General features: G+C 40.6%; 1 protein-coding gene across 4 annotated transcripts in view; it reads right to left on the minus strand.

Annotated features, from left to right (window-relative positions):
• The window catches only part of sash1a (SAM and SH3 domain containing 1a), a 144,708-nt gene that overhangs the window by 36,337 nt on the left and 95,279 nt on the right, over window positions 1-13,092 (minus strand). For 2 of the 4 annotated variants that reach the window (XM_026318115.1, XM_026318116.1), the window contains exon 2: window positions 2,773-2,901. In XM_026318115.1, the coding sequence (XP_026173900.1) occupies window positions 2,773-2,901 (129 nt within the window). Of the gene's footprint in view, window positions 1-2,772; window positions 2,902-11,134; window positions 11,247-11,397; window positions 12,036-13,092 lie in introns of those variants that run through there. The other 2 variants (XM_026318117.1, XM_026318118.1) reach the window with 2 other exon arrangements.

Below are 13,092 nucleotides of genomic sequence, written 5' to 3' on the forward strand. Positions count from 1 at the left end.
CTAATCCATGGGTTACATTCCCAAAAGAGGATGTTTATTTAACCCCCGTATGCCACTGCTACTCATAACTAACATAACTAACATGAAGATACAGAAGAACAACGCTCCAGGCAGGAAGGAGGCATCAGTAGTAATCAGAAACAGCCATCAGTTTGTTCATCGAGAGGCCCCGCAAGAGCTGCTCAATATATTGTGTACCAACCAAAGGGTTCCCATAAAAAAAAAAAAAAAAAGATGTGTACACTAGCCGACATGAGAATCAACTTAGATAGGTTTTGAAGAACTGAAACTGATGTGACAGGGCTTTTTGTTTCTATTTGAGTTCACCACACTGACCAGAGCTGAAGTAGAGAATATTGGGGCTTTCTTGTAGGAATTTTCCAAAAGCAATTGGCCAAATATGTGGCTGCAAAGAGAGAAGAGAGATAACCTGTGATGCTTGGAATAAGAGTGTCAACATACACTAGGCTTAGGCTGCTCTCATACACAGCAGGCTTGACCTTAACCAGTGACACCTTTATCTTGATCTCTACCTCTTGTAGCTGGAATATGAAGTCCAGGAGAGGTCAAAGTTAAAGTGACCTTTGATCTGAAATGTGCAGAGCTGCTCTGAAGTGACTAAGGAAGCATTTCTTATTCCAAAAGTTACAATATAGAGAGGTAAGATGTAAGTTACCAGCCAAACACAGAAAAGAAGTAACTGTTACATTTGCTTCAGAGATGAAAAGACAATTACAGGAGATGAAGTAGGTTATGCAATAACCTCGTCGCTTCACCACCCTCCTGTACCCTTTATAAATGACAGATCTTTTTCTAAAGGCCATGTCTCTCAGGAGTGCCACTTGCTAAATGTCTCCCCATTAATGTGGCCCTTGGACAATGTGACTTTCTCTAACCAGCTGCAATTGTTCCTAAGGAAGACGGCTGCAGACTTTGTCTACTGTCTTTTTGACTGTCCAGCCCAATGCCTGCTCTCAGTCTCACTTCATCTAAGTCTCTGGTGCTTCCCTCCGTGTCCTCTTGTATTACTTTCTCAATGTACTTCACTTTTTTTGTTCTAGTTTTACAGACACTGTGCCACAACCTTTGAGACTGTGAAGGTGTCCAGTACAGTGGATAAACGACGTTGCAAAGAACGCTAGCCATCAATACTGCCTAAGAGTATGAATTCTCTCTTAACCTACTCTTACCTTGAACGCTTCGAAGAGGTAGAAGCCACTTTAGACTTGAACATTCTCCAAACGTATTTTTAGAAAAGCACAGTACTGAAATGCAAGGCAAAGTTTAATCCATATAGCGTGGGTTGATAGTGCGCTTTGAGAGCCCTCAATAAGGTGTTGTCTGACCCATATTCCATTCTTTATGTTTTTTTCTCCACTTCTCCTATATTTTGGTGCCAAACTTTGCAGAGTGGTGGGACAGCTGCAGGCTCTCACATTCCCCACTCCTCCTCTTTATTCACCTCATCCTCCTCCTTTCGTCTTCCTCTGTTCACATACTTCTCCTCCTGTGCTGGGTTTCAGGCTCAGAGCCCAGGCAGCTCTTTCCCTCTGTTCTTCTGCATAGGCTGCCCTGATTGCTTCCTCTACTCCTGTTTTATCGCCTCACAATGAAAACTGCCCAAGCTATAAAATGTCCAGAGGTATTCTTCATTTTACTGTAAAAATCACATGCTTCAATAAGATAAGTCAAAGCCTGCGGCCAAACAGAGAGAACACATTACTTATGAACAGAAGTCAAATGCATGTACATATCCACAGCTATGAATCTTAAACTTCCCTATCACTCTACTCAAAGTGGTGAGAAAAGGATGCCTGCATGTAGTTATATTACAAGGAAGAGCACAACAAATCAGCTATCCGTCCAAGCCATAGATGCCAACCCAAGCAAAACCACATGGATGCCTTCAAGCAAAGAGGGGCTCCTATTAAACTGGAAAACCAGTAATGACAGAGAAAAATACATCAGCAGAGACAATTTGGAAAGAACCTGAAATAAGAAATGATTCTCAGTGTGAGCAAAATCTGGAGGGAGAACTGAGTCATTATATTGTGACACTATACTTGCTCGTTTTATTTAAATGTAACTTTCAAGCAGATTTATCCAGCAACTGGTGTAAGCCAGAAAAACACAATGAAGTGGCTATTGTATTTATTTGTCTAAGAAATTTAGCCCAGATGGCATTTTCTGATGCTTCAAAATCAATTAAAGTCACCATGAATAAGTCATAGGGCAATTATGAAGTTAGCATAACACTCAACACTTGCATTTGTTTGTGTTTGGACCCACTGGGAAGTATGCTTCACACACACTGGCCCTCTACAGCAGCACCAGCAGCATTCCTTCATACATGTGCTTGCAACTTGGCAACCAAAGGGGTGCCCCACTACCTCACATCCTTGTGAAAAGGACCACAAAACTCCCCCATGGACCTCCAGAACACCACTGCATTCACAGTCAGAAAAGACACATTGCTTCTGCGGAAAAGTCTTAAACCTAAGCACACATTCATATTCCTTCTCTCACTGTTTTCTTCTTGCCAGGATGCTGGCTAAGATGGTGGAAATTACACTGTGTAAAGCTATGAGACTGTTATAAAGAGGGGATTTCTATGGTCATTATAAAGGATTTGCAAGAAAAAAAAGAAAAAAAAAAAAAAATCTAATTTGTCCAAAGCAATTTGAAGGCATGAGTAGAGAACAAGAAACACAAACATCTGTTTTTACTCAAATGGTGATATGTATGTGTGTGTGTGTGTGCGTGTGTGTTTACCATGTCAAGCTCTTGGGAGACGCGGCGTTTGCGAAGCTCCTCCATGCGGTCGCTGACGTCACTGAAGCAGGTGTTGTAGTATTCGGCGTATTCCTGGGCAAGGTCATCTATATTGCCCAGAGAACCATCCTGAAGAGAGGCAGAGAGGGAATGGCTTAGCATCCTAAGGAAAGGAAAGCTGATCATCTAAACAAAATGCTCCATTTGGACAACTTGTTATTCTAATGGTGAATCACTCACAGCTTTGTGAAATAAAATAAAATAACTATACTTGCTTCTTTTTCTGAAAAGCAGATCTCTTTCATATGCATATAGAGTCTTATATCTTATATCTCACCAGTGCTTCAGGTAAAGGAAAAGCCTGATCAACTTATCAGATTTTCTAACAGATTCCCCTCCATCTTCTCCATAGAACCAACTGTCACATACAGTTAGTGGTGTGTAAAAGGTGCCTGCTAACCGATAGGCATGTATTTGATTCAGCCTGACATGGCTGGAGCATAGCACTGGGACACAAACCTAATCACTCACACCCTACCATTTCTTACACTTATTAAAATATTGTTTATTTTGCAGAAGGTTCACAAAAAAAAAATCTCTGAATTGTCAATTTAGTTAAAATCTTCAACCGGTGCAAACCATGCATGTATGGATTGATGCATATTGTGAACATGCATCAATCTGCTTGCGTACGCCACACAAAACGACAAACTTAAAAACACCAATTAAAGGTCTGCGTATTTTAGACCTTTATTGATTCTTATCAGGTCCCATTCACTAAGTGTCTTTGGCAAACCTTGTTATTTTTCCTGCGTTTTGTCTTTGTTGAGGTTCATATCAAGGATGCCCTTTACCTCCTCAGACATTCACCAAACTCCAAACCAAACACACTCTTCCGGTTAGCTGTAGTTTAGCTCAGCACAGTTCCTGTCTTTGTCTGCTAGACGTGTTTAGGACTGAGGGAGGAAGCTGCGCTCTAAACAGTAAAGAGCTAACCTAAAAGAAGACTAAGTTTGAAAACACTAAAAGTATATTGAGAATACTGAGTTCTATAAAAACAAGCTTGTGAACACACACTGTCAACACCAGGGGTGTGTCTCAGGAAGCACATTTATGAAGTTAACTGAGATCAGATGTGTTTATGTCAGTCTGCATTTTGGGTCTAGAACATAGACTGACTTAAGAAATTATATGGCATTTAGTCAACATAGATACCCAGCTAAATTAATAGCACCACTCCAAAAAACAATAAACATTTTCCCAAAATCTACTGATTCCTTGAATTAAGATGTTCAGACATTTTGCAGGGCGTAACACAACCTCCTGTACAACGTGAGAGAGAAGACAGGCTGCCATCTTTTGCCTTGGTAAAAAGGTAAATGGCACCGATGGCCAACTGTTGAATATTCATCAGTGTTGATCTAATCTGTGCCAGGCAGACAGCTAGCATTGAGTCACTGTGCAGGGTCCGAACAGTCTCTCTCAGTCTCTGTGTTTCTCAACTGGACTCCCTATCAGAGTGCCAGGCCACAAATGAATGGATCACTGTGAGTGTGAGATTCACACACACAGGCAGGCATTAGACCTTCTTCAGAGATGGGTGTCTGGTCAGAGAGAACATAAATTAGCATGCACACACATGCATGTAGGAGATTTCAACAACATCGGACCAAAACAAACTGAGGTAAGTCACTCACACACAACCAAGCTCAGCAGACAGACTTATGAAACAGAAATAATTAACTGAACATTGAACATAAAAAAAAACAAAAAAAACATGTTCACACAAAAAAAAGACAAAACACACACAGACAAGTTCTGTTTCATAAGTCCATCTTGGCTGTCTGTGATCTATTCTCTCACCCCCATGGCTTGAGAAATCTTGTTCTGGCCAAGAATATGGTTCGAGATGATTGAGCTTGCCAGTGGGAACACTTTGTGTGCAGACACATGCTTTCCCCTTCATTTCTCACACTGACTGAAAGCCTGCTCTCATTACAGATCTCCCAAGATGTTTTAATCACCCTACACATGCCATGGTTGTGTTGATCTATTTGCCCCATCTAGAAGACAAGAACAGACCCTGTCCTGAGATTACACCAACTCTTGATAGGCAGAGGGCCCTTCCCGGTTGGTGTTGACAGTGATAGATTAGCTGGGTCAAAGCAGAAATCATTATTCAGGCTTTGTCAATTTTCTGTCACCACTCCCAGCAGGAAAACGAAATGCAAACCTCAGTTGTGGACAGGTAAAGGTAATGTGTTTTTCTTGATTTGTCAGGGGACTGTGTGCGCACCATTTGTGTGCAAACACTTTTGTGTGTGTGTGTGTGTGTGTGTGTGTGTGTATATATAACATTCTTCAAATTCTCCAGTGGCATTAGCTCATGGGGGCCAACACAGCTGACCCTCACATTACACCCCACCTCCACCACACAAAGTGATGCTGTACATGCACAGTTATGCGTATCTTCTGTAAAACATGTGGACACAATTGTGAAGAGTGAATAGCTGGATCACAGTAAGTACAGAAACAAGTTAAAAGGGTAAAACAACTGTTCATTTTGTCCATTAGACCTGACTGTGTGTCAGCAAATGAGCAAGTGTCCACATCTTAGAAGCAATCTGACGTGGGAGTTAGAGTGGAAGAGAATGTGGGGATCTGACAGTGGTCCACACATCCAGTTTAGAAATGCGGGCAGGGAGGTGGGGTGAAGGCTGGACAAGGGATGATTTGTGGGCTATTGACTAGGGCAGCTGTAGGGTGAGAGAAGAATAAAACATCTGGAGTCTTAGAAGAACTCCATCTATAAGAGAGATTCTGTGGCTGAGTATTAAATCTCCCACAGTTTATCTGACCTTAAGAATATATGACCCTGTGTGTATTAGCACATTGAACTAAACAATAACCCATAAAAATTCTCAATCTAAAAGTATTACTTTAAAACTACTTTACAAACCAAAGTTCTAAACACAACCAGTGCCATGGAGGTTTGTAATATAAACCAATACTTGTTCAGCTGATGTAACAGCTACTCCACCCTGGATGTGAGGGAAGCCAACTCCATTTTGACTTGAACAATAGCAGTAACAGTCATACAAAGAAACAATACCCAAGCAAGAATGTGCAAACTGTGTGTTTGTATTTACTGTAAAGACTGTGCATGTGTCATTAGATGTCCAAGTCTGAGATACAGTCAGCTTCAGTAAGATGGTTACTGCCAATGTGCAGCTGAAATCTGTCAGACCTAAGTGAACTAAAACGACTTTTGTTCCAAGGTTTGTGCAACTCTAAAGAGGAAAAAGGTTCAGACACAATGTTATGGGATATTGCTGTAGATGAAGCTGTAGAAATGCTAGTCTGTGTAAAAGCTGCCACTGAGTTGGTGGCTGCCATGTTGCTCCACCATCAAAGCATAAATTATTGGTGTTGCACCACAGTGGATGACTATTTCAGTAATATGTGATATGATTTACACAATATTCATTTAAGGCTGTTTTGGAGGAGTGGGGATGATTAGGGCCCATTCCACAAATACAAAATATAAGTCTCAGCTGACAGTCAGTCAGCCATGGCATTCCTGGCATTCCTACTAATGCAGAGGTTTGTGTCTACAGACATTCAGCGAGTCAGTGTAAAGCAGCATCTCTTTCATGAGGAAGCAAGGCAGTGCACTGTGTACAGTATTACTGTCACTAACAACGTCAAAGCATCCCCATAGATAGAGTGTTTTATTCAAAGTGGGAACTAAACTACTGGGATGAAACATCAATGCCTTTCACACAAACACTGTGTATTTGCCATTATATAATAGATTTTGTATAAATGCATCGTTAGAAATGAGATCTTCAGCGATAACTGTGACAATGTTTGAAGACGTGGCGTACTTGGGAATTCTTAGCCTATGAGAATGATCTCGGGTCAGCACACTGATAAAGTGCTGATGTTACAATATACAACATATTTTAAGAGCTCTTTCCTTTTTGGAAGAAATCTGGTCGCTGTTTTATCACTTGCCCTGAAAGGATCTTGTAATGTTTCATGTTTACATTTCACTAAACTTAAATAAAAACATTACCAAAAATGTGCAGTCTACAGCTGAAGGGACATGTTGTTCAAGAAAGACTCTGAATGACACAGTACTAAAGAAATTCCTTGTAAAGTCATTAAAAAATTCCACAACCAGCATGCAGGGCACTGACAAGTTGGATATTTATCCTATTTAGGAATCACTACCAAGCTAATCTCTCAATTCATGTTTTCCACATTGTTTTAGATGTTGTGAAGTGACTCAAAGACAGCACTTATTACAACTGTAGATAAAGACATTCCAGTAGGCTAAAAGCCATTATCTCGGGATCTGACATGTTAGTTCTGGTCCATCCTTTGGCTCACATACCTGACAGTGCCATTCATCATACTGGGGCTCAGTTACGTAGGGTTGAATGGTATTATATGTGGCATTAACTATTGTTACAGGCCTGACCTTGTGACTACACATTCTCTGGGGGAAAGAACAATAACAGTTAACTACAGCCTGTGATACATCTGATGTAATTTTAGAATGTCAGTTTTACGATCACTTTCACTTGCTACACAACCTTAGGCTGGGAGCGGCAGGCTGAAATTGCCACTAACCTGCTTGCATTGTATTGCATTGTACTAATATTAAACCAATAGAATTATTCCGATTCATAATAAGCCATGGATACAACTCCTGAGAGATCACCTGTCCAGCAGTACCCACACAACGAGATAAGTCATGGTAAGTAATCCATCCTTTACTCTACCCGGCCCTCTGGTTCTTCAACAAAACTGGACCATGTCTAACCTGCCCCTGGACTGATGCAGTAGTGCCACCCTTCTGCCAAGGAGTCATTGAAAACAGACCAGAAGGATAAAGATTAAAGAAGTCAAATATGAGAATTATGGGGAAAAAAAGACGAGAGGGTGCTGCTCTTAAGCTTACATCACGCACCTACAGTTGTGCTAAAATATGTTGAGTGAAGTGTAGCGGAGAATTCTATAAAACTGAGCCAGAAGAAGTCTGACTAAAAGATGTGCTGTCGGCCAAGGCAGCCAGTGGGGGGACGGCTGTCGAGGAAGGTGAGGCCAGGGGCCCCAGCTCACCCCTTTCAGAGGGCTTCCTGAGGATATCCGTGGCTTGAGCTGAACAGTGTTCTGCCATCCCAGCAGAGGAAACCTGCCAGATCTGTGTGTGACCTCAATAATGAAACTGGTCAGGGAGTGGAAGCAAGGAGAAGTGAGCTGAGTTGGACTGGAAAACAATAGACAAATTGAGCTATGATACACTGAATCAGAACATTATTGGCAAAGATATAAAGTGACTTAAGTAACCATAATTTGGCAGAACAGGCCTGAAGCATATGCTGCCACCCTGTATGAAGTGCTATGTGGGAGGAAGCACATTGGGTTCAGCTCATCTAACCATATGTTTCCAAGACACAATCAATAATCAAGTCTTGAAACATAGATTTAGAGATGAAGCACTGTCTACTACATAATTAGTGCTTTCCAAATGGACAAACTCCAATCCACGCTGTGTGAAACACCAAAAAACCTTTCAAACTGAGAAGGCAAGTAAATTATTTCCACAAGGACTTTACTCAAGAAGACTTTTCAAACTGTTTTTTTTTTTTTTCAAAAGTGCTGAGAGGGAGTAAAAGATGACTGTCAGTTGTTCAGATTAATAATTAATACCATTATTATCTAGGGTGAAGAATTAGATGCTTGCCTTGTGTGAAGACATGGCTAAAATCTGTGCTATGTTTCCTCTGCACTATACTGAAATACTCCAGATAAAACATGAACCCCACATGCTCAAAGATCATTTGCCAAAGCAAGTGCAACGGAGAGGAACTGGAATGGATTATATCAGAGATCTGAAAGTCTGCACAGATGCATGCTTTAAAAAAAAAAAAAAGTATTACACGTTATGCTGAAATTCAGTTTCAAGTCAGGCAGTTTTATTGTGGCTCATTTAACATTCACTAAAAAAAAAAATTCACATCTAAGGAAAAACCCTTATGGCTCCAGTAGTGGGGTGGGACTGGAAGCAACTCCCCAGTCAGACATCTGTAAATCCAACCACTTAGAACAACTGCAACTCTTGCACCACACCTTTACAAAATACTTTTGAGTCTCAATTAGCTACAGAGCTATTTACTCTGCATCAACAGCAAATAAATCTCTGTCTTACTTAGGTATGATTTCTTAGGTATTAAACACTTTCCAAAACTGGCTGCTGTGTATGGTTAATCTGAAAGACAGAAGCCCCTCAAAAAAAAAAAAAAGAAAAGAAAAAGAAACACACAACAGACCAAATTATCCTTCTATTTAACATGAAAACATGATGAAAACTTATTGTGAAGGAGAAAACGTAGATGACATTATGTGGACGAACTCAGTTTTAATCTTTATAAGTACTGTTTACAGTAATTCTTGAGTTCGACATCTGTGCTGAACCGTACAGTAAACAGTGGAAGACAATATGGTAAGCATGTCGTCCAGATGTTTATTAGGATGGATTTCTATCTCTGCAAGTATACAGACCTGTTCTTGCGTGTGTGAAGCCAAAACTAAACACATTAGCAACAGTGAGATGAGTCAATTGGCTTGAGGCATTCTGAAATTGAAAGGCCATTGCCAAACAGGCTCCTGAGCAAAACAAAAGCCATTGAAAGTCAGCAATAGTCATATATAGGAGACCTTTTTTTGAACTTCAATTGCGATATGGTGTTCATTGTACTCAGAACGGTCATCTTAGAGATAGGAGCCACAACAATATAGCACTATGTCTTTCTGAAGGAGTGGGAACATGAGATTGTTCAAAAGCAAAGAAATAAAGTGGTGTTCGACAAACTGTCAGAAACAATTCTGTGCTCAAATGCAACTGATCACAAGACTTCAATTCACTTTTAAAACAAGGGCAGCAGAAAATCACACTTTACTATGGCCAGTAAGGTCTAGCTAGTTCTAGAACGAAAAAAAGTGACTAGTTGAACTTTAAAAAGACAGTGGCTGAAAGTGGCCAAGATGATGATCGGGTTTCAGACTTTCACACGTCTAATCTTTCTATTATAGCCTGGTAGGATAATAAGATGGTCACAGTGATCAAAGCTTGCACAAGACTCAAGGCATAAACTTGTAAAGTGATACAGTCCATGGAAGAAAATTCCAAAGAAAGCTGAGGTCAGTGATTTTGAGATAATGTGAGACAGGGCCATGTCCGCTGGCAGAAAGTCTGCTGGTTGTGAAACAACTTTAGAGAGTGTGATTCAGGGAGTCTAATGATGGTATGGTTAGCTACTTAAAATAAACGTTACAGTTAGTGATCTAAGAATGTGGAAGTCAACAAGAAAAACATGGTATGGACACACAATTTGACTATGTTAGCCTGGTAAATACTGGGACAATACCTTTATATTACTAACCTGTGAAAACTTAAAAACTTTAAAGGACGATTATAATTGAACACAAACTAACTGGGATGGGTGTGTTGGGATTCGGATTTGCTGAGAACGGATTAAATTCAAAAAGCTTCTATCTGTTGTGCATGTGTGAGTTTCAATGGGAAAAACGTCAAAAAAATGAGCACAGTGTTGCAGACATTTGCCTCCAGTGCAATAAATCTGGATAAATTGCCTGGCTGGGAGTCAGGTCTCCCACCTGGTGTTATAGGACAGAACATCCTCCCCCTCTTGTGCACACACACACACACTCACACACTCCTGCATTTACACACCATTCACAATGCCAGACTGAACCAAATTAACACCTCTGTCTTTTAAGAGACTGGAAGTGTCTGCCACACATTTGGTCAGCAGATCAATCAGATCCACTGGCCTGTAAAAATCAAGACTTCTTTACTTCTTTGGTTTGTTGTTGCGATATCAAGCCTCAAGAACAAAAGCCTAAAGGATCATCAACCTGAAACTTTAAATTGAAATAACACCAAAACAAAAAAGCTTAAAAGTTTTTTTTCAATAGCAACTGAAATACTATCTCAACTTAAATCACTAATATGCAAGTAATTCAAATGTTTACATTTTTCTTTACTAAACAGAGCATATATGTGGGATCTTCTGCAGGAAGTCATATCTATAACGATCAGGATTTGTAGTTGTATGTTTGTTGCCTTTATCACGCAGACATCTCAGATGGAAGCCTCAGCAACAAGATCATGTGTAACTTGAGGAAAACTGATGCCTCTGGTTTAGTACTAAAACTGAGCTCCTCCAGAGGAACAATGCACAGCAAATGCAAAGACGCTACAGAGCATGGCAACACACAAAACACACACACACAGTATAAAGGGTTGATATTTCAGTGCCTTACATACCATAGTCATTCGATTCCTTTATTCAGGCCAGACCGACTCACCAGTATGAACTCGCCACTAGCAGCCTACAACCAAATCTGTTTGATTTGAAACGTGGGCCTCTCTGTTGTGATGTGCGATTTGTATCCACGGGTTAGTTGTCTAGGCAAGGACTCATCCCGCAAAAGTGTCAACATTGAGGAAGAGGGTGAAAACTCTCGGTTAGTTGTGAGTTTATGATGTCAGCCCATGGCTGTCACCCCTCCCCCCCCAAATAAACTTACCAGCATCCCCATAACGTCCGTCCACAGTTGGGAAAAACTGTCAGACCCAGAAGCGCTATCTGCCTGGGGCTCAGCGGAAGGCGCACTGGTCCCCTGATCACCTTCCATAATCTTAAGAGTATTTGTGTTCAGTCAGACCAATATAGTGCAAAACTTGAATCCAAACCCGCGGGCTGGGGCCTGATTAGCAGCAGAAAACGAGATGTCGGTGCCAAGGCTGCTCCTAGAGAAAGTTGCCCTTGACGCACCGGTAAAATGCTCCAACACCACTTGGCACGATCCAAAGTTTAGTGCGTAAATTGCGCCCTGACATGTTTACCAAACTCCCACGACAACTCACTCACTCAACTCGAATAATAAAAACACAAGAAGCTGAGTGAATTAAAACCCACAGCAGGTTAATATGTATTAGCGGATTGTTCCTTGCTCCACTGTCCGACCTCCACGGATTCGGCATAAACCAGAGGACACGCCGGAGGAACAAGTCGTCGAAGTGGAAGAAAAGTTCCCGAAAACGTTATTGCGATCCCTCGATAGGTGACAGATAACCTGTTCAACTACTGAGAGCGCAAATAAGCTTATTTCCATTAAAACTTTCGAGTGAGAGAACCGCCCGGAGCACTGAGCAAACCCTCTAAACACTGCGCCTCCCCCCTTTCTCTCTCTTCACCCTCATGCACTCTCCCTCTCTCTCTCCCTCACTCACTCCTCCCAACAAAATATTACAGGAAAACACTATCAAAAACACACGGTGCATAAATGAAGTAACACCACAGACAAATTAGTATTCCAATAAGAAGTTATTCAGATCGTGACTTATTTACTTTTCTTTTTCTATTGTAATATAAGTTGATCATAATGCACCTTTTGTTTTAGCTCTGAACATACTGAACATCCGTCTTACAGGAATTTTCATGTATCTGTTGTGTTTTTTGGACCAAGTTAGAAATGACCACATCCTACAAGTGATTTTTATGTCCCTGTGAACATTTTCAACCATGAAATGACAGTTTTGTTTGTTGGGAAGTGTATATTCTCTAACTCAACACAGGAGTACAGCTCATTTTGAATATGTTTTTAACAGCTTAGAAAACCTTTTATCTCATGCTGACACAGCTTTCCACCAATATGAACTGAATAGGGACGTCAACAAAGCACATTATCCACACAAATAAAAAAAAAAATAAAAAAAAAAAGAGCATGGGAAAAATGTTTCCACGGTATTGGTGCATGGCACCTACTGTGCCCTCTGCATGTCACAAATAGATGAAATTTTGGACAACAACACAAAAAAAAACATGAAGCTTTGGCTAAATTTAAGTTGTTTTTGTGTTGGGATTGTCTCTCTCTCTCTCTCTCTCACACACACACACACACACACACAACAGTTGGCACACAATGTAACAGTAATGTGCCACCGCACTCATTTGAATAAAAGTAGGATAAAGTGAAATATATTATGTACAAGCATGAAATTGCACAAGTTAGAAATGACCACATCCTACAAGTGATTTTTATGTCCCTGTGAACATTTTCAACCATGAAATGACAGTTTTGTTTGTTGGGAAGTGTATATTCTCTAACTCAACACAGGAGTACAGCTCATTTTGAATATGTTTTTAACAGCTTAGAAAACCTTTTATCTCATGCTGACACAGCTTTCCACCAATATGAACTGAATAGGGACGTCAACAA

Source organism: Mastacembelus armatus, chromosome 24, assembly GCF_900324485.2.
Source record: "Mastacembelus armatus chromosome 24, fMasArm1.2, whole genome shotgun sequence".
Classification (NCBI taxonomy): domain Eukaryota; kingdom Metazoa; phylum Chordata; class Actinopteri; order Synbranchiformes; family Mastacembelidae; genus Mastacembelus; species Mastacembelus armatus.